Source organism: Mus caroli, unplaced genomic scaffold (genome assembly GCF_978045245.1).
Source record: "Mus caroli unplaced genomic scaffold, Mus_caroli_1 scaffold_2, whole genome shotgun sequence".
NCBI lineage: Eukaryota > Metazoa > Chordata > Mammalia > Rodentia > Muridae > Mus > Mus caroli.
In genome coordinates this window covers 145578627-145602967 of record NW_028227257.1, presented here as the reverse complement: position 1 = coordinate 145602967, position 24341 = coordinate 145578627, and the positions used below count along the sequence as shown (strand labels likewise).

The 24341-nt window shown below is 46.5% G+C and overlaps 1 protein-coding gene across 1 annotated transcript; it reads right to left on the bottom strand.

Annotated features, from left to right (window-relative positions):
* Positions 1-1328: 1328 nt before the first annotated feature.
* Positions 1329-24247, bottom strand: Stom (stomatin). Its single transcript, XM_021155775.3, has 7 exons — positions 24096-24247; positions 13565-13668; positions 12478-12550; positions 10940-11022; positions 8764-8967; positions 7626-7760; positions 1329-3392 (listed from the first exon to the last, which is right to left on the bottom strand). The coding sequence occupies exons 1-7, from the start codon at positions 24154-24156 to the stop codon at positions 3198-3200; spliced, it is 855 nt and encodes a 284-aa protein (XP_021011434.1). The 5' UTR covers positions 24157-24247; the 3' UTR covers positions 1329-3197.
* Positions 24248-24341: the final 94 nt, after the last annotated feature.

Here is a 24341-nt window from a genome sequence, read left to right as displayed (position 1 = left end):
TTGTTATGAGTGCCAAGTTTCTAGATTCCTAAAACCTGTTTTAACTATGACTTTCGGCTTCCTCTTACCTAACCCTTCAGGCTACAGAGCAGATCCCAAAAAGCTGCCTGCATCTTCTCAGTATTTCCTTTAGGCAGATCCTGGCATCACCTGAGCCTGGATCTGCTCTCTGCCTGATGCCACGGGTATCACTATAAGAGACAGACAGCCCTAACTTATCCGCAGAGTTCCTGTGGGCTGGTCCACATACACCAGGCAGGCCTGTGTATGCAAGAGAAAGATGCAAACTGCTGAGCACAGCACTTGGTGCTGGAGACATTATGCTTCCTTAGCGAAATCTTTAGTTGGCACAAAGCTGTTTTAGGTAACTGAGTATTCATTGAGTTAGAATATAGGTGTAAAGTTGTCCAGCAGTTCTGATGTCTTGAAGGCATGGTAGCCCGATCAGAGTGTCCCCTCCTTAAGTATACAAGTTCCCCCATGTGTGCAATTCTCAGAGCTGCTCTACAGCTTTCAACCAGCCAAGTCACACTCCAGGCAGCAGTGCAGAGGAGGAACCCTCACAAGTATGACTTTTGGACTGAGATCTTCAGAATTCTATGAGACTCTTTTGTGATGTTACAAACAGAACTCAAACTCCATTTAAGTGGTAAGAAAAATCTGACGCCGAGAAGCATAGCTGAGTTGAGAGCCCAAGTTACCTATTTTTGTTTTTTAATGTTTTATGTGCACTGGTGTTTTGCCTGCATGTATGTCTGTGTGAGGGTGTTGAGTCCCCTGGGTCTAGAGTTACAAATAGTTGTGAGCCACCATGTGTGTTCTGGGAATTGAACCCAAGTCCTCTGAAAGAGTAGTCAGTGCTCTTAACCACAGAGCCATCTCTGCAGGCCCCAGAGCTGAAGATCAAGGCTGCCTTTCACAGCTGATTAGCAACCTCACTGTCCTCACTGAACAACTGAAGTGCTATAGATGTCATCTTGCAGAAACAGACACTTGAAATCTTCAACAGTGGATCATGCCCTTGGAAAGGAAGGTTCGCTGCTAAAGGGAAAGCTGAAAACCACTTGTGGGTCGCCAGGCCTGGGGAAGCGGGCAGTGTGGGGACTCACAAGAAACAATGGACTTGAAAGCACAATCAAACAAGTCTTTTGAGTTCTTTTCTTTGTTCTATCCTGGCCAGTGTTGTAAACATGTGGATTACAGACTCTTTGTCCTGAACTGATAAAATCCAACAACTTAAAATTTAAGGCCCCCTTCAAGTATGAATGCAAAGTCCAGTGAACATCTTCAAAACAGCCTCTATGCCGACAGAACCAAGACTCACAGAGTTGGGTCACAGGGCACGCACTTTATTGTACACGGCTGAGGGGGGGATGCGTGGAAACCCTCCCACCAGCACCCCTTCCTCTGGGCTTGCTCTTCTCCACCCCTCCCTGTGACTGAGTTTTAGCCTACTGGATTACTAATTCACAAGGCACAGAAGCAAAGGCCAGTTGGTGTCTGGACAGGAAATTTAGAAAACCAGGGGCATTGTTTCCTGTTTCCAAGGTGTTTTTACCAGGACACAGGGTTTCCTGGTCCTCAGTGGAGGGTGAGCTACTTCTATAAACAGATTTAAAAAAAGCAAAAAACATCTTTTTCAACTCAAAATGTAAGTGCAACTTGAGTCCAGGTGGAAGTGCTCTACACCTCTAGAAAACCCAGCTGGGCTCAAGGCTTAGGAATAGAGTGTCTGTCATGGGCTCCACGTGGGCCTGGCAGTGAACAGCTCAGGGCAGGTGTCAACAGTGCTACTGTGACAGGGAGCCATTCTTCCAGGCTCCTCCAGCTGAGTCAAGACCGCCCCCGCTCCCCCCAAGCTGTTGCTAAAGCCACCACCAAGCTTTCCAGGCCAAGGGAAGGATGTCACAATAAGGAACTGTGGTCCTCTACTGGTTTTGTATGTTTTATATGAGAAAGAAAACCCCACAAAACGAATCAAACATAAGCATTCTCCCTGTGCACGGAGGGCTCAGCAGGGGCGTCCGCACAGGTCAATCACAAGCTCCTGTGTTAGGGATTCCTTATGCTACTTAGGGAGGGTTAGTATTAAAACATACCACAGTATACAACAGTTAATAGTATGCAGAGAGCGAAGTATGATGTTTTCTTAAAAAAATTTAAAGGTACTTCAGTACTTAAGCTAATCAAATGGACATAAAAATTTATTGATAGAACTCCCAAGTTATTTTTAAAAATCAAGATGATGTAAAAACCTGATTCATGAAAATAGGCAAAAGTGAGAAAGAGCACTTCTGTGGCAGGAATTAGCTGCTTTAAAGGCCACACACAGAGGGGTCATCAAGTCAGGGATGGGAGGCCCAAGAAGGTTTTTAAAAAGTGCACCTACTATTTTCAAAAGGACTATGGCAGGAGTGACCTTCGGTCTCGGAAGGGTCAGTGTGAGCCTCTCTGTTGGCTCCTACAGGATCAAGCAGGAGGAAGGAGAGGATCATTCCGAAACAAGGTTTGGGCTTAGAGTTGGTGGATGAACTTTGGGGGAAATACCCTTCCTTAAGACGAGGTGGTTGTGGTGGTGCACTCGGGTGGGGGGTCGGGGTAAAGGCAAGGAGATCTCTGAGAGCAAGGCCAGGACAGCCAAGGCCACTCAGAGAAATCCTGTCTCAAAACAAAACAATCCAAAATATCCTCTCAAGGGAATGAATGCACAGGTGGCCAGAGAAGTGGGCAGCACAATTCTTCAGTGTCATAGAGCATTTAACTGGGCTCAGGTGGCATGTCTAGGCTGTGTCCCTTGCCCTGACTTGCCTGCTCATTCATGGTTCAGAATGAGTTAAAGGAAGTCAGAAGTTGGCCTCAACTACTTAAGAATAAAGACGCAAACTTAAAGAGTAAGAGAACTGTGCATAAGCCAGCCATCTCATTCTCTCGTTATTTACAAGCCAACATGTCTCTGTTTTGGTTAGGCATGCTAACAGGTACTCTGCTACTGAGCTACACTCCTGGCTCCAGAGCGAGTCCCTCATCTGCCTTTATGATTTCTAGCCATTCTAAAAGCCCCTCTAGTGAACATACAGGAAAGAAGAGGGAGGGGGACAGACAAGTTTCTGGCTAATCTTCCTGTGAGTTAAAGGCTAACTTTGTCCCCACTTTACCCTGGGAAGGATTCAGCACAGCTCTCCATAGACCTGGACAGCTCAGTGATTAGAACCCATGATGCCCTGCAACATGTCGACGGGCAGAGGGAAGACAATGGTGGAGTTTTTCTCTGCAGCAATAGTGGTCAGGGTTTGAAGGTATCGGAGCTGAAGGGCGGCAGGAGACTCGGTGATAACCATGGACGCTTCTTTCAGAGCTCTGGACGCATTCATTTCCCCTTCAGCTGCAATCACCTGCACAGGGGGAAGAAGAGATCAGCTGGCAAATAGCATGGTGCCACATAGTGGTCTTCAAGTAAGATAGCATATGGGATTTGCCAGGAATCCATCAATCCCTAGACACTCAGATCCTGAGTGAGTGAGGTATTCTTTTTCCTGAAACTGAATTGTGTAAGGATGTGTCTGGCTCAAGGCTTTCTCTTTTACTGCTGTCTTGTCTCTCAGGCAGGGCTAAAACTATCTGAACAGGGTGCCAGACAAAGGCGAAGGCCAAAGCACTGCAAAGGGGCGAGCAACAGACTTAAATGTGTGGACAGAAGCCCTTTGCAAGTCAGGTGGATTTCCAGTCCTTTGAAATCAGAGAATGGAGACTTTATTGAAATGAAAACTTAGAGATGGTGTTTGATGAGAATGACGTGTGAGTCTTAAAATACTGACTGTGTGCATGCTAGGAGGTGCATGGCAGCCAACCAAAGTTCCATCTTACCTGTTGTTTAAAGTCTCTTAGCTCTATCAGAATAAAAACTAATAATACTGCACGCCTTCTCTTTCTGGTTAGGAGTACCGAGCAACCACTGACATGTGAGTGACTGCCGCACACACTGCACTCAGGAGCATGTCTAGTAAACACGACTTAAGGAGAGATTCTGAAACACCCGTAGAATCCCCTTCATATTTAGAGATCGCTTTCCTTCTAGCCTGTCCTAAAAGTATCACTCTAGGTTGATAAACTAATTCTGAGTAAGTAGCCTTGGCCATGGTGTTTCAGCACAGTAACAGAAAAGTAGCTAACACACTACACTCTTGAAATGGGACAGCATTCCATGGTATCATCATGAGGCAGACGGCACACAAAACGGGAATCAAGTTCTGATTGAGTAAGTGGAAACGTATAGAGGAATAGAAAGGAGAAGCCAAGAACTGATACAGATTGTGTGTGTGTGTGTGTGTGTGTGTGTGTGTGTGTGTACATAATATGGGTTTTGTTTTTGAGACAGAGTCTCACTATGTAGCTCTGGCTGGTGCAGTACTCACTCTGTAGACCAATTTAGTTTCAGACTCACAGAGATCCCAACTGCCTCTACCTAATGAGAATGATGGACAAGGAAGGGGAGGAGACAGGATCTGAGTCCTAAGTCCAAATTCTGGTTCCACGTGTAGTGTCATTAAATAGGATAGAGGGTACCAGGCATTATACTGAACAGGTAGGTAACAGTGCTCTGAGGCAAGCACTGGTGAATGCATGAGTGCACTCCACTGTGTGTGGCAGCCTCAGACTCTCCTCCTTGCCATCTCTTACATCCAATTAGGCACACCATTGTCTGGACATGGACCACAGATCCTTCATTTCCTTCCAGGAAGGACCCACTCTGATGGGCACACATTTAGTTCATCCAAAAGCTACTCCGAGCAAACCACCAAAGAGGTGACAAGATGCCACAGGCTTTTTTTCTCGACAGAGCCCAGGGACACTTGCATGTGGAGAGCATCTTCAAGCAAAGCAAGCTCCTCGTAGCTGGGTGGGTCTCTGGCCAAATGTGCAGCCATTCCGTGTCGACTGACACACGTCATTCAGTTTCACTGCTGGAGCCTGAACCCACGAGTTCATCTACACACTTTAAAATGAGAGCTGGTAATGTGGCTAGAGGCCTGCCCTCATCTGTGCCTTCCTGTTGGATACTTTTGAGCAGCTTTCTGAGCTTAGATTATGTTTGCGAGCAGTTCTGTGCTCATTTTCTCTGCATACTATTCTGTCCTAAGAATAGCTATGCCCTTATCTATTCAGCTCAGGATGAGGACCAGAACGCTTCCAGGGTGGGGGAGGTGCTGCCCGGGCATACCGCTGGTAAACATGAGTGTGTATCTGTGAGGTCCATGCTGAGCATGAAGCTATGGCCACAGGTTCTGCCAACATCCAGCTTTGGTACACTTTGCTAGACTGTCTTCCAAAGTGGCAGTACCAATGGGCATCCCCACAGCAGAACACAGGGCTCCAGTTCATGGTGAGTTTTCAGCCATCTTGATGGGTATCTGGTGTGGCATCAGCCTGGGGCTTGAATTTGAGTTTCCCTCTAGCTAATTAAGTTGAGGGCTTTTACTCTGAAGTCCATGTATATGGGTCACCTCACTACTCTCTCTTCTCTGTAACTTGCTTACTGAAGAGGCGGCCAACTTCTATTTCCCATGCGAGCTCACAGCGAATTCAGAGTTGCTTATTTTACTAGTGTATTTTTCTGAAGCAGGTCACACTGTGTGAAGCCTAACCTTGGGGGACAGACAGCTATGGGCCAGGCTCATGTAACCTTACAGCTGCATCCAAGGACAGCACTCTAACTGGCCTCTTTAGCTTTGCTCCTTGTCATGAAGTGAAGAAAGCAACTGTTGAGACCATGGTGGAAGGTCCGTGGTGGGAGGCTCCGGAGGAATCGGGAAGGGAAGGGGGCAACAGGGCGATCTCATCTCTAATCAGCCATGGGACCTTGATGAAATCACTCAGCTCTTTGAGGCTTCAGTTTTCACTGAGCAGGATAGCAAACAAGTTTCCTGTTTAGGGCTATCTCCGAGCAGCGGAGGGTTGTTATCTGCAGCGCCGCAAAGGGGTCTGGATGTCAGTGGAAAACAGCTCTGTAGTTTATCACTGACGTGGGAATAGAAGGTGAAGATTCCCGGGTCCTTTAATTCTCATACTCTGTATGAGACATTATTATTCCATATGATCTAATAACGGGCGTCTAGTTAATGTCACATAATAAGGTAAAGGCAATTCCTACTTTTCAAATAATTGGGTGGTAACGGGAACATTTAATAACACTGTGCATATATTTTAGTTCCTGAAAGGGAGGGGTTTGCAAGAAAACACTTGAGATTTCTGCAATGTCACTGTGAATGTACTCGGAAGACATGGAAATTCTGGCTGATAGAAACTTCCGGAGGCAGCCTGTCAACAGGGTACTCCTCTATTTAGAACTGGCTGGCTAAGAAATTATAATAGCCAGTCTGTGGCTTAAATGGGTAACCAATGAGGTGGAGAGGGTTCTGTGGTCCGCCAGTCACTGACCACTATGACTTTTGATGATGACAAATTGGCTTAGGAGATCTGTCAAAGGCAGGGCAAAGCCTCCTATGAAAACAGTTCTAGCTTTTCACAGGGTGGGGCTGTGTGGCCTCTTCCTTGAACCAGGGAATCACTCTTCTAACAGGAAATCTCTGTCCTTACTGCTGCTCCCCAAGGAAAACTATGATCTTGAGAATGAGAAGCCCTCCGCCACGGCTGCCTGCAGTGAGACAAAGCCCCTGTGCAGCTCCGACGAGGTCTGCCTGTGCTTCCAGGCCTTGGGTTTGATGGGATATCTTCATATTCTGACATGTTGTCATCTTACAGGAAACATTTTTTTGAGGTTTGCTTAATAAATATTTCCTCAGCACTACCAGAGGGGCCATTCACTCGGGGAGGCTTAGGACAAAGGTGGAGATGAGAAGAAAGGAAACATGGAGAGAGAAGCAAGATGGGGGAATGAACAGGAGGAAGGAGATGCAGCAGGAGGGAAGAGCCTCCTGGAGGGAAAGAGGAGGGAAAAGGCCAGAGAAATCAAGGACGGATGGACAGAACAAGCTGATGCACTGTCACGCGCTCTGAAAGTCAACCTGCCCTTACTAATGAGTCCGGGGAATAAAGCCTGCAGCTCACAGTCTTGAGACAGTGATACAGCTTTAATAGACCAGTGTTCCCATGAGACCCATGTGGAAAGGCTAAGATACAAGTGTGTGCACTGCGGTTCCACCCATGCTAATAATGCAACAACCTAGTCAATTAAAGTGCGAGTGCAGACCAGGGAGGTGGCTCCCTGGACAAGGTGTTTTCTGTACCATCTTGAGTACCAGACTTTGGATTCCTCAGCCTTCATGCAAAAGCAAAACATGGTAACAGCACACATCTGTAATCTCAGTGTGGAGGAGGGAGGCAGGTGGCTCCTCGGGCCTCGCTGACCAGACAATCTCACCAGATGGTTCAGAAAGGCCTTGTCTCAAAAATGCACATTCATCAAAACACACCCCCCCACACACACACACATCACACGCACACATGCACCTGTTTAAAATGGTGACCTCTGAGGAAACAGAATTTGAGGTGATTAGCAAGGCTTTCCTAAACATCCATGGCTATTTTACTCTTTCAGAGAGAGAGTGTGGAATTTAAGAAAACCAAACTGAAATAATAACAGAATGTACATAAACAGAAAGCATTACCTTGGCCCTAGCCTCCCGGGCGGCTTCTGCCTCTGCAGCCATGGCTCTCTGGAGCTGCACTGGCAGCTTCACGTCCTTAATCTCCACCCGCTCCACCTTTATCCCCCAGTCATCCGTGGCATCGTCCAGCGTACTCTGCAAAAAGAAGAGATGGCAAGTGAGTCCCCGTCGCCTGTCCAGAAGCCAAGAGTGGGCACATTCACCGGCAAGTGGTATGGATGAGGTGGGTAAGGACTGGTGAGTGGCAGAGCACCATCGTCAGAGGAACGCTGAAGCAGGGGCTACAGATCTGATTCCGTGACTACTGTGCTCGTGTAGGTTGGCAAGCTTCTGAGAGGACATAAAGGAACTGTTTATTTGTAGTCTCCACTGCAGCTGTTCCAGATGTTCTTCCCTGGTCAGGAGCAGCTGAGGCTATGGTCCAGTGAGACATTACACATAGAGTGGTCAGTCTCAGGCTAAGCTCACAGCAGTCTGCCTACTCAAGTTAATGGGTGTGTGCAAGCCTGTCTCCTGTTCCTCCTTTACAAGGGCAGGAATGAACGGTACTTCATCTCAGGAGGTTGGGATGGCACCACACATACATTACCAGGGGGGTGGTAGTAATGCTCAGATAGAAATGCAAGGCCCACCTTGGCTGCAGAGTAAGTGACAGGGCACTCTGTGGTGTAGAGTGATCACCTATTCAAAACTAAACAAACAGCAGAGTTTAACCATGAAGAGACAGACCTCTATGAATAGGAGTTTGCATTTACAGTATGGTAACTTCATTGAATAAGCTATTAACACCTACGTCACAGGCAAGACCTGAAAGCAAGGTAATTACATGGGGACTCATGGGATTTGCTTGGAGGCCAGAGCTTTAGCAATGCTTATACTGTCTTGCAGAGTAACTCTCGAGCCATACAATCTATGAGGAGAGTAATATGGGTTCGCGGGGAGGGGAGACACCAAAAGGAATTTAAAAACAGCATGCATCTGAGTGCCATGATCCCATGGGTTTTGTCTGAAAATATTTAGTAAAGTCTGGAAAACCTGAAAAGGGAAAAGGGCGACCATCCCCATCTGGGTGAAGGGTCATGGCCTCAGCTTCCGTTCTCTGGCTCTGGTTCGCTAACCAGCAGTGGGCACTCCTCACCTGCATGTGGTGTGCAATCTCTTCTCTGTCAGAGAGGATTTGAGACAGGTTCTTGGTGCCCAGCGCATTCCTGAGGGTAGTTTGTGCCAAAAGACGGGTTGCTGAATCTGCATTGGTGATATTGGCCACAGCCAGGGTTGCGTTCTGAACACGGTAGTAGACCACACCATCCACGCTGATTGTCACCGAGTCCTTAGTGAGGACCTACGGGAAGAGGAAGGCAATCATACACCTGCCAGGGCTTCGTCACTGTCACTCCATGACCCCTAGGCAATGGCTGAAGCCCTCTGGTAAAGCATCAGAAGGTGATCTGTGCCCCTTCAGAGATTTAATAAGGCTCTCCTACTTATCCAAGTCCACAGATTCATTCAACCCCTCAACAAAATCTGCGATGCCACCCAAAAGCTGATGTTGCTCCGGCTCATTTATTCCCTCCATTCAAATTTGTTCTCTGTGGACTTTCTGATTCTTGCTCTCAGGAAGGCCACCCTGTGCACACCCACTATGCCCCTGTGCCGTGATGCACTGATGGAGATGCACGATGGGCACTTCTGCTTCTCCTTTCCAAGGTGAGTTTCTTAGGGGCAGCTCTTCTGTCTCTGGAGCACTGGCAGTGTGGCTGACATGGTGGAGGGCCATGTGGTGAGAGACAGAACTATAACAAGGCCCTAGGACACGATTGCAGGCGTGGAGCCCTGACCCTGGGCTGTAGCGGGCTGTAAGCCATGTGACCTTCATCTGTAAGAGACTGGAAGCACTGCTTCCTAACCATAGTCCTGCTGATCAAGGGAGGAGTCCTGCAGGATGTATTTGAAAGCATCCCCAGCCTTGTCAATGAGAAGTAACAGCAGCAGAGACGCTCTGAGGCCTTAGTTCTGCCAGGCACCCAAAGCTTAGTTTTGAAATCTAAAACCCCTCCGACTCAAGGGAACAGGGGCATTTGTTAACAAATGTACAGGTCATTGCCATCTTGTTAGACAGCTTCTTGTAATGCAGTGGGGAAATGAACGCTATTCATAGACTCCTGCCAGTGGTGGCTGCCACAGCTGCCACCCGCTCAATGCTGCAGCTTCTCTGAGCACTGGTTATTGTGGGTAGAGTGGTTAACCTCCCTCTGCAGTAAGACCCCAGGGGCTGGGAAAGAGCTGCTTGCCAAGTTCCAGTCACTCCAGGTTGATTGCTTGCAGGGAAAGAGCAGTGGAAGGCAAAAGCTCGCAGCCACATGCCAGATGCCCACAGTGTCTACACAAAAAAACCGCCACAATTCCCAGGCCCTCAAAGAGGCTCGGGGGAGCCCATCTTCCTGGATGACAGGGAAGCATTCAGAGGATCCAGGATGCTCTCGGGCTTCTTTAAGGTGTGGGTGGGAAGTACGTCTGCTTCATTGAGTTCATGTGAATGGAGAAGCCTGCCTTACCCAGTGCTTGGGTCAGTGCTAGTGTAAGGGAGTGACCAACCTGCACTTACGACTTATGATAAGAGAAAGCCAGGCTCCAACACCATGCTGAGTTCCCAGACTATGCCAGGGAACACTGCTCTTCCAGTTCTCCCACAGCCAGCCCCTCAGCAGCCCGCTGGCTTCCTGTTAGCGATGGTTATTATATCTGGTGCAGTCAGCCCTGAGATGGGGAAAAGCACCAGACACAGCATCCCAAGAGCTGGGCTCTGAGGATTGGCCTCAGTGCGATGGCTTCCTTCTAGGAACTGGGAGCTGTCTGTGAAGAAGTCTGAAAAGGCTCGAATGATCACGAGGTTCCTAAAATGCTAGATGAGCACTTTCGAATTCTTTTGCTTCTAACCAATTTATCTCAAATAAAAATGAAGGCCCTTAGAAAGGATGTTAAACTACGTTTTTCTTTTCTGTCTGAAACCCATAGAGTTGTGGTCAGAGTGACGGTTACAATAGTAAGGTTAAGTCCGTGTCCTCGGCATCACACCGTGTCTCTAACAACCATGACAAGCTCTCACACAGTGCTAAGCACTTCACGAGCTCAGTCTCTCACTCACCCCTCACCACACCCCCCGGCCTCACCGTTACAACCTGCGATTCACAGCTGAGGACACTGACACAGAATTTAGAGACCTGCTCAAGAGGCAGGGCTGGACAAAGAGAAGGCAGTCAGGGCGACAAGCTCTGGCCTCCCAGTGTCAGGTAGCCATAGTGAGAACTGCTCACCTCCTGCGGAGGAATGTCGAAGGAGATGGTCCTCATGTCCACCTTGATGAGGCTGTCAGTGCACGGCAGGATAAAAAACAAACCTGGAACATACAGGATCAGAGAGTGCGATTAGGCTCAGCTCGTCCTTGATCAGTCCTACGGAATAGCCCAGACACTTTTCATAACACAGCTTGCTTTCTTGATCACCCTTCTCTAAAGACTTACTAGAGTTTCTCCCTATGACCCATTTGCCCTTGCAGTCTCTCAGGATTCGCCTTGCCTCTCATCACTCTCCCTGTCCTGGGGTCCTGCATTCTGACTGGACACAGTTCCTGCAGCACTCATTGCATTCTCTCCGCTACACTGCTCTGCAGATGTTATTTCTGTCAGGAATCCCTCTGTGCGGCTGGCACTTCTCCATGCCTCAGAACGCAGGCAGGCCGGCCACAGCTGGCCATATAGGTATTTACAGTACTTGGAAGGCTGAAACGGGAGGACTGCTGAGGTTTGAGGCTAGCTTAGGGTACACAGTGAGATTCAGGTTAGCCTGTGAAATACGGTCTCAAAAAGAAAACAAACAACAGTGTGTGTGTGTGTGTGTGTGTGTGAGAGAGAGAGAGAGAGAGAGAGAGAGAGAGAGAGAGAGAGAGAAGCAGAGGAGCTGAGATAGCTCAGTAGTTGAGTGCTTGCTGCTCTTCTAAATAAGCCATGTTTACTGCCCAGCACCCATACAGGCAACTCCCTCCAGCTCCAAGGACTCTGCCTCTCTTCTGGATTCTGAAGGCACCTGCACTCATGTGCACACACCCACCCACACCCACACCCACACATAGACATGTAATGTTAAAATAATAAGACTACAATCGGAAAGCTTTGACTGAGCTCCCACTCAGGTCAGTTGCTCTTCTCCGGGTCTCCTGGCTTCTTTTTCAGGATTCTGTGGCTACTGGGTCCTAACACTAAATGCGGGGCACAGCTATCTGTTTCTTTATTGGTGGCCTTTGACAAGGAGACAGTGTTCTGCTCTCCCTTGCATTCCCAGAGCCTCACTGGGCGTGGTGGCATGTGCCCTTAGGCCCAGCATTTGACTGACTGCAGCCCTTTCTTTGGTTAAGATTTTCCTGCTCAGCCTCCCAAGGCTATGGCCGTTGTTAGTCAAGGCCACTGATAACCTAAGCACCCTAAATAGATAAGAGTGGAAAGGGTGGGCAGCCCCCAGCCTGGCCAGAGCCCCTGTCCTTGTTAGACAACTTCTGCTCCAAGCAGAGGACCCATTGGCACATCAGTAAGACAGCTCATCTCATAGACCAGAGAACAGGCTCCAACACTAAGAACTCCTGATGCTCTCTTCCAGAGAACTAGAGCTCCATTCCCAGCACGTACATTAGGTGGATCCAAATTCTGTAACTCCAGCTACAGAGAGATCCCAAACCTCTGGCCTCTGTGGGCACCAGCACTCATGTGCACACACCCACACATACACACACACATACAGATGGGTTTAAAAAATACAAAACCCCAACACTTTGGCTTCCAGACTGCAGTCGAGTACTGACCTGGTCCTTTGGCGCCTCCTTGCAAAATGCGACCCAGTCTAAAGATGATGACTCTTTCATACTCTTTTACAATCTGGAATAAAAAACATGAATGAACATTCATCACAAGGAATACAATTTACATGCATAGCTTCCTAAGCATGTCTCCGCTCTGACCAGGTTCAATGCCTCCTGTTGTTTGCTCTATTTCCTGACAGTATCTATAAACAGTGTACCTGGTGTTTACTGTTTCCAAGCACAAAGCTTATGTCTTATATACACACAGATCTTTATTTACTATAATAAGGCGATAGACCCCTGGGAGTGGGGGACACATGCCTCTAATCCCAGGGCTCTATAGGCAGAAGCAGAAGGACAGTGAGTCTGAGCCAAGCTGAACTACAAAGTGAGTCCAAGACTAGCCTGCTCTATCTAGGAGCCTCTGACCCAAAACACAGAACAAATATCCTGACTTCATAACACTGGAGCGCAGAGCACAGAGAAACCCACCTCCAAGCCCATCCTTGGCTGTTAGTATCCTGCCGACTATTCATGTTTTATTTGCTCAGAAAAGCTTACAGTGCTTCTTCTGATTCCATTAGTTACAATACAATTTATCCGAAAATGCAGGCAGCACATTCGTTAACCTAGCAATACGCAAGTGGCAGTTATTTGGCTAAGTATTAGTAATTGTGGGAAAGACAACTGCACTGGGGAGCCTTTGCTCTGTGCCAGGCTCCGCAGTGCGTGTGTGGACACGGGCTGCTCCCTCAGTCCTGCCATCATCCTAAGGAAGGACTGCCATCTAGGAGGGAGCCTGCCACCCTGCCCAGCCCCGCCCTCCGCCATCCTCGCTGTATCCTCCCAGGAGCATCTCACAGCTGACACAAAGCTGTTGCATAGCAATCATCACTTCACTCGTGAGGAAGGGCTGAGCAGACAGAGCTGGGTTTTAAGATTCTGCTATAACTCACGAGCAGAATCTATCCACAAGAGATGAAAGAGACAGCACAGGCCAGTTTGGTACCCATTCACCTGCCCCATGGATCACATGGCTTCTGGAGGTGGGAGCTGACCTTGCTTCACAAGGGAAAGAAATGCTCTTTACCTTTATGCAAATCCATATTGATATTGGGAAGGTTATAACTACGAAAAAGAACGAGGCAGCCACCAAAATCCATCCACAAGCTCCCAGTTCTGTCTTGGAATTTTCTGTCAAAAACAAAATCAGACACCTTGTTAAGGGCATGTCATCACTTCATCCCAGCCACTCACTGAATGAGCTGTGCTTGGCGGTCCGCTGGCTTCACCTGAGTTTCCTTGTCTCAGTCTCACTCAGCCCTGAAATACGTGTCCCTGGTCTTATCTCACGTCACCTATTGCGTTACCCAGCAAATGCTTCTCAGATACCACCTGCTTATTTTGCCTCATGATGTGAGATAACAAAAATGGAGACTACTCAGCCTCTAATGAGATCAAGGATAGTGAGGAACGAAGGCAGTCATGACACCAGGAGGTAAACAGAGAGGCAGGAGGGAGAGTGACCAGGATGGAGGTGAGCAACAGTGGGATGGGGAGCTGACAGCTGCTGTCAGCTTCCTAACAGAAAGGGAAATGCCACCAAGATGGCAGAGACAGAAAGAAAATGGGAATTCTAGCTGAGGGCACAGCATGACTCCAGATGACAACCCAGATCCACACGCGTAATTCCATCACACTGTTGTTATACAAATTACTTGTGCTCAGGATTGCCCAGGGTTTATGAACCATCACCCATTTCCTGATTAGTGACCGGGCTGTTTCTGGCTTCTTGCAATAGCAAGAACAGTGTGATGATGGATGTCACAGTCCTCGGGCTTCCTTCCTCTTCTGCATAAGAGGCTTTTTGTCTGATTACAGACGTAATACATACATGACTGCTGCAAAAAGTGTAGCAAAGTATAAAAAGGAGAGGAACGTTACTTTAAACCCAGAGACAATAAATGTTTCAACACATTCTTTCAATCTCTTTCCTAGTTTACACTATATTTTAAAATTCAAATAAATAAAATTAGTAGCATATTTCCCCCTTCTAGCTATTGTTCTTTATTAGCCTCTGAACTCATGAACTTGGGCTTTTCCTGTTTTTGACCTAAAAAAAAGAAATCAAAGTTGTTACACTACCGAAGTTTTAAAACGTCAAACTCGGGGCCAGAAAGTTGGCTCAGCAGATAAAAGTGCTTGCTGCCAAAATGGAGAAACTTGAATTTGACCCCTGGAACCCACAAGGTAGAAGAAAAGAACTGATCCCTGAAGCTTGTCCTCGGAGCTCCACATGTGCGCTGTCACACTGACACTGTGGCATGCATGCTATGGTATGCCTGCCCATGTGTAGAATCAAGCACTTCTAGAAGTTAACACAAAAAGGTACAGTGCCTGCTCTGCTCACTTCTCCCCATAGCTGTTCCTCAAAACCAAACTGATCTTCTGGCTGCATCCCGGGTCTAACCAACCTCCCCTCCTCAACCTGGGTTCTGCCTGTGTTTTCAGTTCTGAGCAGTACCACACGACTTTCCCTGATACGAGAGAAGTTGCTCTTCCTTATCTCTTCCTCCAACATGACTTATAAAACTGCATCGTAATTTTGGTTAGATTAATAACCACCAATATGTCAGTCAAAGCTAAGCCATGGTAAAGGACAAACTAGCATTCCTTTCTAGTACTATTTTTTTTTTCTGTTTTTTTCTTTTCACTTTCTTTAGTCTACTACCGTTCTGAGTGATCCACCCGTAATCCTCCATCCACAGTTTAAATCTCCTTTCACAACAGCCGGGCATCCCCTCCGTTTCTTCTCTGGTTTGCACAGTTAGTATTCGGCAGTTGCCTTTTACCCTCGAGCCTGGCAATCCACCTCGGCCTTTTGTGCAGAGTTTTCTATTTTCTGAGTCCAGCATCTTCCTCGTTTCCATGGTGGAACATATGGGGATTGAGAGAGGCCAGCTGACCCTGGGCTTTTGCTATTACTTCAGCTGCTGTTGTAGTTTTAGAAGTGACAGGAGGGGAGAGGTGTGCCTGGGGTGGTGAGTCAATGCTCAGGAGGAAGGGGTAAAGCAACAAGGCAACACAGAGCCAGGGGTAGGGGTTAGGGGGTGGGGAGTGGGGATGAGGTGGGGGGGTGGGGCATAGAGAAAGGCTTTGGCAGCTAGAGTGAGCCTCTGAAACACAGGAGGGGACCAAGAAAACACAGCCAGGAGTCTGGTTATGTTTGTAACGTTCTGATCTGTGTCAGGGGACTGTTTAGACAACTTTAAGTTTATCTTGGCAGATCTAAGCCACAATTCTTAGGACACAGACACAGTCACTGGCAGAGCACCTGAGACAGGGCCACTGCTTGTAGGGAAGTTCTAGCAAGTGTTACACGGATGATAATAAAGCAGTTGTAATTGCACTTTATAAATGAGGGGACAGAAGCAACGTGCCTTCCCATGGGACAATATGGGAGGTCTCCTGCCAGGCAGGCGTTGTGTTTTTTAAATACTTTTAAAATGTGATGTGTATCACTAAATTTTAGAACCATCCAGTGAAGTCTTATTTTTTTATTTGTCTTTAAATAAACTCTTGCTATGTAGCTCAGGCTAGCCTGGAACTCTTCTGTGTGCTGGGATTAGAGGAATGCCCACCATACCTGACTAGGCTAAGTAATTCTAATTGCATTTTATGAATAAAGTAACAGAAACAACATGACTTTCACCAGGTCATGCCAGGAAGGATAAAACCCTGGCCCTAAAGACTATGCCCAAGGGTGGGCAGGCAATTTTGAGGATAAAATCTTATATCCTAACTGAGGAAGCCTTTCGCCCCAGGTGGACTTCCTATTTTTAGCAGAAAAGCTCACGGTTCTGAGTCACATAGGTCTAGATTTTATGTGAACTAGATTCCAAAGATGAGCAGACAGGCCACAAGATGTTTATCTGGTAACATTTGGTGCTCTCAAAAACATCACCGTAAGCCCCTCCCACTGTGGGCAAATTGCTGAGCTCCTGATCACAGTACACACAAAACCTCCAAAGCAGGGGTGGTTCTTAATCATTTTTTTAGTTTATGATGCTGGGAACCCAGTCCAGGAGCTTGAACATGCTAGGAAAATGCTTTTCCATGGATGACAAATACAGTCCCTCTTGTTCATTTCCATACTCCCAATGCTCAGCACGTGTTCTGCAAAACCAAAACCAAAACAACAACAACAACCACCACCACCACCAGCCACGGCTGACGCTGGTGGGAACTTAGCTTCTGCACTGTAAAGGACACTGAGCATTGGATTGGTCTTCTAAAACTGAGATAGCTAGCGCTCAGTAGCCACACATGAGAAGTCTCTGAGACCATCTACTGTACTCAGTGAAAAGAATATTCTATCCGAATTTCCATGTTGAAAATGGGAACTAGTACTTGCTCTTTTTGAAAAAAAAATCCCCTTAAAAATGAGTTAATTCTCCACTTAACATTCAAAGATTTTACATTGTCAAATTTTCCCCCATGTAGACAGGCCAGGAAGCTCGACCAAGATATTTTCGGGGCTCAGGCCCCACCATTACATCAAGATTCTTCAAAGCCCAAATAGGTACATGGCATTGAAAGTGGGAAGCAGCTTCCTCAGAGTGTCTCAGTTAATAACTTCGGGTGTTTCCTTCTATTAGCGTATGAGGGAGATGGCAGACAAGTAAGGGGCAATCAATATTCCTGAGATATTTGGCTTAAATACCTTTCAATGCCTGACAGTGGGAAGACCAGAGAAGACCAGGGACCCCGCAGTACTTGGGTGCAAACCTGGCTTTCACGGGTTTTGATGCATTTTCTTTTTCCACTATGAAACTCTTTTCTGAAAACTGGATTAAAAACAAACTTTTAACCAATCAAAACTAGGACTTATAGGGTTGGAGAGCTGGCTCAGTCGTTAAGAGCACTGGCTGTTCCTCCACAGGACCTGAGTTTGATTCCCAGCAGCTATGCAGCAGCTCACAACCCTCTGTTTACTCCAATCCCAGAGGATCCAATGCCCTCTTCTGGCCTCTACAGACAAGGCATGTACAGAAATTCCTGTAGGCCAAAGACTGTGCATATAAAAACATATAAACTGGGCAGAGTGGAGCATACCTTTAATCCCAGCACTTGGGAAGCAGAGGCAGGCAGATCTCTGAGTTTGAGGCCAGTTTTTGGTCTACAGAGTGAGTACCAGGACAGCCAGGGTTATGATAGAGAAACTTTATCTTGGAAAACCAATAATAATAATAATAATAATAATAATTTATCTCAAAAGGACCGAAAATGCACACATATCTATACATTTAAATTTATTATTATTGTTCAAATTGACCTCACCTCAAGGAAATTAACATAAAACCAAACCAAATCATAGAATGTAAAAGTACACATTGTACAGTCACTTTTGTCGTCTGGCTACAGGGACAGCAGAAGTGTCTCACTTGGGAGCTCCTAGACTGTTCAGAGTGGTGTATGACACTCTCTGTCCTGTGTCAGCTGGTTTATTCTAAGACAAACTGGAGCATGATCAAAAGCATGAGTAAATCCATTCACCATTGAGATTTAATTACTCCAAAATGTATTGGATTTCCTCTGCTGGGGAAGCCCAGAAACATGACTTATATCTAAAATTAGGGACTCAGAGTCACATGCCCCATTGCACAAAGGGAAAGGGATGGGCTAACCCGTTTGCATTGCAGTATTTAAGAGGCAATCCTTCCCTTTTACTTAAACAGAATGTAGGTGAATATCTTATGTTGTAAACTGTCATGGACAGTATTATCTAGGTAAAGACAGATAAAATAGTTGGGAATTTTATCTTTAAAATGCATGCTATCTGGGTCTAAGAACACTTTTTAAAGGGGAAACTGGCTGGTGAAAAATCTTGACAAATTTTTACTTCCAAAAGTATTTATATTCAAGATACAACTATTTCCTCCTCTTCCTCCTCTCTTCCTCCTCCCGTTCACCAACATCCTACACCAGACGGCTAGAATTTAGCAAGTGTCTTCTTGACAGAGGCAAAGAGAAAACAGGTTTTGCAGACCACAGAGCCTGAGCAAATACTCAAGTTTACTATGGCAGCATACAGCAGCCATGGGCAACACAGGGGACAAGGATTGTGGCTGTGCTCCAACAAAACTTACTTACTTATGCTGACATCTGACTTTCACTTGTAGCAAAACATTGACCCTTAAAAAAGACCGTATTAAAATATAAATGCTGGACTGAGGGGTTTTTTTAAATGTAAAAACTATTGACAGAGGCTGGAGAGAGAGCTCAGCGGTTAGGAGCATGGCTTGCTCTGGCAGAGGACACCTTAGCATTAGATTCCTAATTCTTCCCTCAGACGAACTGCTAAGATATATGTAGGAGCATGACAATTTGGGGCCAAATTCCAATCCTACCTCTTCATTTTATCAGAAAAATGGAAGAAAGAACAGTACTTAGTGACCAGTGTTATGAAGACCAAATGAAAAAAAAATACATGCTTGCTTGACATATAAGGGTAGTCAAGCAGTGACTACTATTACCAATACAACTATAAGGCAATTAATAAATAGCTTATAAGGTAGATGTCTTAGTTAGGGTACTAATACTGTGAAGAGGCACCATGACCACAGCAACTCCTATAAAGGAAAATATTTAATTGGGGCAAGATTACAGTTCAGAAGTTTAGTCTATTATCCTCCTGGTATATGGTATCCAGGCAGACTTGGTTGCTAGAGTTCTACATCTTGATTCAAAGGAAGCAGAAAAAGACTGTCCTGAGCTTCTGAGACCTCAAATTCCCCCACCCCGAGTGACAGATTCCTCCAACAAGGCCACAGTTCCTAACTGCCACTCCCTATGGGTCAAGTCTTCAAACACTGAGCCTATTCACACCACCACATAAGGAATAAGTGGTTTTATTGGGTAAACTGCCTTCTGGGACCTGCATGCCATGGAGAAAATATCAAGGCTAACAATGTGTTTGGGGATTCCATCTCAGGGGGGAGAACAGATCACATGTAGGGCAGTAAAGAGTTCTGAACTCTGTCAGGGAATCTGTCACTCTCGTCTTTTCCACTTTCTCCTGAATGTGAACTGAATGGGAAGTGGGTGTATCCCTGCAAGTCTAGTCATCTTTAATCTTTTCATTCTTTATTTTCTCTATGAAGTAATATCATAAAAAAAAACCTTAAAATTTCAAAAGAAAATTCACATATATCTGTGGGGTCTTTGAGATCACCAGGGCCAGCAGAGTGTTGATGTGTGAGAGATAAGAAGACAGTTTGGTTAACACCACTCAGTAGTCAGTGTTGGCTCAAACTTTGAGAGTCTGACCCCAAATAGTTTATTTTAGGCATATTCAACCACAGCACAATTTGGTGAAAATTTTTTCTGATGCTAGTGAACTCAATCCTGTGTGCACAGTAAAGCTTAAGCCATGCTACATGGAAACTCTCTGTGAAGTACATGTGACATCTTCCATAAAGATGGGGTCAGTCGATTGAGAAAAATCAGCTCATAAGGACGGTCTGTGGGAGGACCTGGCGGGGCCTTGGCCATAAAGATAGGACAAAGCTCACCAAGCTTTGACCTACTTCTTCTCTCAGCGTTCTGGGCAGAAAACATCCCCCTCTCTGCAGAGCCAACCCTATGTGTTTAACATTCCTGGCTCCCTGGTGCTTATCTGTGAGCACAAAGCCCTCTGTGCCTCCTACACAGATCTTCTTGGGAGATAGGGCAGTAAGGTTATGCCTACGATGAGGAACTGACTGACTCTGGAAGTCCGGGAACTTGCCTAAGTGACCCAGGTAGTCAGCGATGGTACTGAGCCCACAACCCAGGCTTTTCATTCTAATGCCACTCACTTCCCTGGACCACGCTACCTTCCCTCAGTGGGCATCCTTTTTATTGTCTCATAATTGAAGGCATTTTCTTGGTTATATCTCCAAGGCTCCATCTACTAAAACATCAAACACAAGCTTGAGGTCCAGGTTTCTTTGGTAGTCCCAGAGTGTAGACAGAGACAGAAAGACAGGAGGTGCAAGTGTGTTACAGAGAACTGAGGCACACTTATACCTGCTAGATCCTCTAACTTCTCTCGGTTTTCATAAGGTACAATATATTTCCTTGCCAATTATAGTTCCTTTATTGTTAATACACACCTGAATAAGCAGACTGTTTATAATAAGAATAAATAGACTGTCTATACTTAACAATACATAAAGGATTGCCACAACCTAAAATCAATAAACAATAAATACCAACGTTTAACAAGATGATTTATGCCCATTTCCTCTTTCTTTCAGCAAACATTTATTCATCTGCTATATGCCTCATACTGAGCTGCTTTTTGTTTGAGACAGGGTTTCTCTGTGTAGCTCTGGCTATTCTAGAACTCACTCTGTAGATCAGGCTGGCCTTGAACTCACAGAGATCCACCTGCCTCTGCCTCCCAAATGCTGAGATTAAAGACATAGGCCACCACCACCTGGCTCACCCTGAGCTCTTACAATGAGGCAAAAAAGGAAAGGGTAACAGATGGGTCCAACTGAAAGTTACATTACACAATAGTCATGTTACAAGTATGTGCAGGATTCTAGGCAGATACTGCTATGTGCTCATAACAGTTTACAGGAAATTGCCTGCCTGTGCCCTCTTTAAAAACTCATTACCTAGTTCAGTCACCTCTGAATCACTTTATCAACATTTTACATTTTTAAAAGCAGACCAGATAGTTATTCACTCCGTCTTTTACAGTGTAAAGCGTATGCTATTCCGTGACACTGAAATCTATTTTATCACAAACTGTATAAACAATAGCTTCTGCAGTCTTAGTCTTCCATTTGAATTCATTTATCACCACTGGTGGTTTAATCAGGTCAATTATTGAAGAAGTTAAAGTCCCACCAATCTGATCAACTGTAGCAACTGAAATAAACATATCAGTCCCATGGTTCTGCTTCTTTCCAAGGGATCCTCCCCAGGGATCTATCTTGTTGACAAGGCTCTTCTTTACAACAACACTTTCCTCTGCCATCCACCTGCACTGTTGTTCACTGCTCTTGCTTAACTTCCTTGGTTGGTCCTAGCTTTGGCCATGTTTATCTACAGAGGATCACTTCTCCACAAAGACACAAAGAGGCAGAGTTGGCACTGTGTAATTGCACACTCCCATCAGAAGCAGTCCTCTGGAGTGGCTTTCTCTGGGAGGTCCTCAGTCACACTGATCCTTTAGGCTCCCTTTGTTTACTCCCTCTTACCCTCAGTGAAGTCCTGAGGCTGGACCAGACCCTCTATTGTGGTACCTCCTTTATGGATCGCTGCAGGACTGGGAACATCCCTCGGGAAGTCAGAGCCTGGGTTGGAAACCTGGTTCTGAATTTTTTAGGCTGTCTGCAACTTTATCAATCTGACTCAGTCTCTTTACTGAAAGACAGGGAATAAAGACATTTCCTTGTCCCAGGATTGCAATTAGATGTTTGGCAAAATGACGCACATTTAAGAAATTCTGTTTAGTATGTTATAGTAATAGATTTCTTCCTAGTGTTAAATCTCTGAGGCTTACCAGTGAGAAAACAAAGATTAAAAGGTGGGCAGGTGAGCTACCTCAGCCCACAAAGGTGCTTGCTGTAGCATGGATGGCCTGAAGTTGATCCCTGGATCACACTTGTTGCAAGGAAAAAGCTCAAAAGTTGTCTTCTGATCTCTCCACAAGATGGGCACATACACACACACACACACACACACACACACACACACAGTAAATGCAAAGCTTTTTAAATAAAAAATTGTCAAAGCCAAGCAAAAATTCAATTGTATACATTCTTGAGAAAAAGCCTAATCATTTTCACTAACTCGAGAAGATTTCTGTCTAAAACAGCCAAGTGTAGAACCAAGAAAAGGGGTTTAGAACCAAAACTCAAATTGGTCTGTGAGCAAGAAAAATGTAATGATCTTTAGGAATAGAGATTGAGTTCATTCCTAGGGCAGGGCTCCAAATCCACTTCCCACAGGGTGGTCCTAGGGCAGGGCTCCAAATCCACTTCCCACAGGGTGGTCCTAGGGCAGGGCTCCAAATCCACTTCCCACAGGGTGGTCCTAGGGTGGGGCTCCAAATCCACTCCCACTTTGGTGGTCCTAGTACAGGTGAAGGAGACCCCCAACGTACCCACACTTTCATCTAAAGCCAGAGACCACCACTGAAGAGGCAGACTTGGCACTTTTCTCCTGTTCACGTTTTAGAATTAAATTTGAATTTTAAGCCTTTGAGACTAAGTCACTAAGTATCAGTTTGTGAGGATTCAATAAGATCACCTTATAAAACACTTAGGATAGTGCTTAGCCTATTAAGGGTCAGTTTTGCTATTGCTCTCTTTAATTTTGTTATGCTCCCAGTTGGGGGAAGGGTTAAAGTATGGAGAATGATACACACACAGGCTTTTCTGCATAATCCCGAGGATGGAATCCCGTAGGTTTCCTATTACAACACTCTGGAGCCCTCTGAGATCCTCGAGATACCCTGAGAAAGAGTTAAAGATGCTTCTGGGCAGGGGGATGGGAGGCCAGGTTGGCTTTGCAAATAATCCGAATGGATGATAGCCTTCTCCACAGGATGATGGAAAAGCCCACTCAGCCTCCTAAATGTCTTCCACCGTGTCATCCTCCCTGAAATTCCATCTTTAGAAATAATTCCTTTAGATTAGTAAAGCTCCCAGGAGGATAGCAGGACTCCTGCGAGGTTTATTTTCTCTTACTGGGCATCTCCTGACCCCAAGGAGTTATACAATTTAAAGGCTCAAGGAGGTAGTTCGCTCAAGGGCTCTAATTTTTTTATGGAAGATAGGCTGAGAGCCTGCTAACAGTTCTTGCCTTCAAAACTAGGAAGGCTCCAGAAGAGTGGTGAGCTATTTACCTGGAAGGAGAGATCTCTAAGACAAAAGTGGACAACAGTATGGGACAGACAATGGAACTGGAAGGAAAGCCGGGGGGGGGGGGGGAACCTTCTTTCTTCTGCCTATACCGCCTACTGTGTCATAGGTTGAAGCCTAGCCCTTTACTAGGAAATTGATCAGTTTCCCGAAGCTGGGGATGGCGGGAAGAGGGTGGGAGTTCTTCCCTGGTTCAGAGGAGTGTGGATCACGTAGGGGTTGCTGAAGGCTACTTGTTGGAACTGCTTACTTCCCCTCCCAGGCGCTGGGGCAGAAAAGAAACAAGAATGAGCAGAGGAGGCTGGCTGAAGCTGCAGAAGAGGCGCCTCTACCACTCCTGACTGCCAGGGTCTGTCCTGGTCCGCGTGCACCGCCCGAGATAAAGAAGCGCCGGTGATAGGCACCTGGCATCTAGGACCCAAAGGATAAGCCAGCTCTTGCCTGCCAGGGTGTCGAGCAATGGATACACGCCCCTGCCGCGAGTGCGCCCTCTTGGCTGCCATGCAGGCTGCACCCCAGCACCCCCAAATCATCATCTATCAGCCCGAGAACTCAGGAATGAAGAAGACGGCGACTCTGCGAAGCGCACACAGTGCAGTGGAGGCACGCCGGCGGTCTGCGGGGGTTCTCACTGCAGAAGGTGGGGCTCGGGACCCAGAGGGGGGCTCGAAGAGGCTGTGCGGGTGACGAGAGACTCACCTCTGAAGGACTCAGGGATCCGCTGAGACTGGACATGGCTGGACTGTCGTTTGTCAGACATAGTGCTGGAGTCAGAGTCGCTCGTAAACTCGCCAGTTCCCAAAGCCGGAGCTTTACTGAGAGCCGTTAGCAACGAAGGGGCTCGAGCTCGGGTGCAGTCCCGCCCCTAGGTGGCGGCCTGCCCAATAGGTGCCCCGGAATGGAGGGGAAGACACGCCTCTCCCCGCCCTCAGAGGGCGTGGCTGG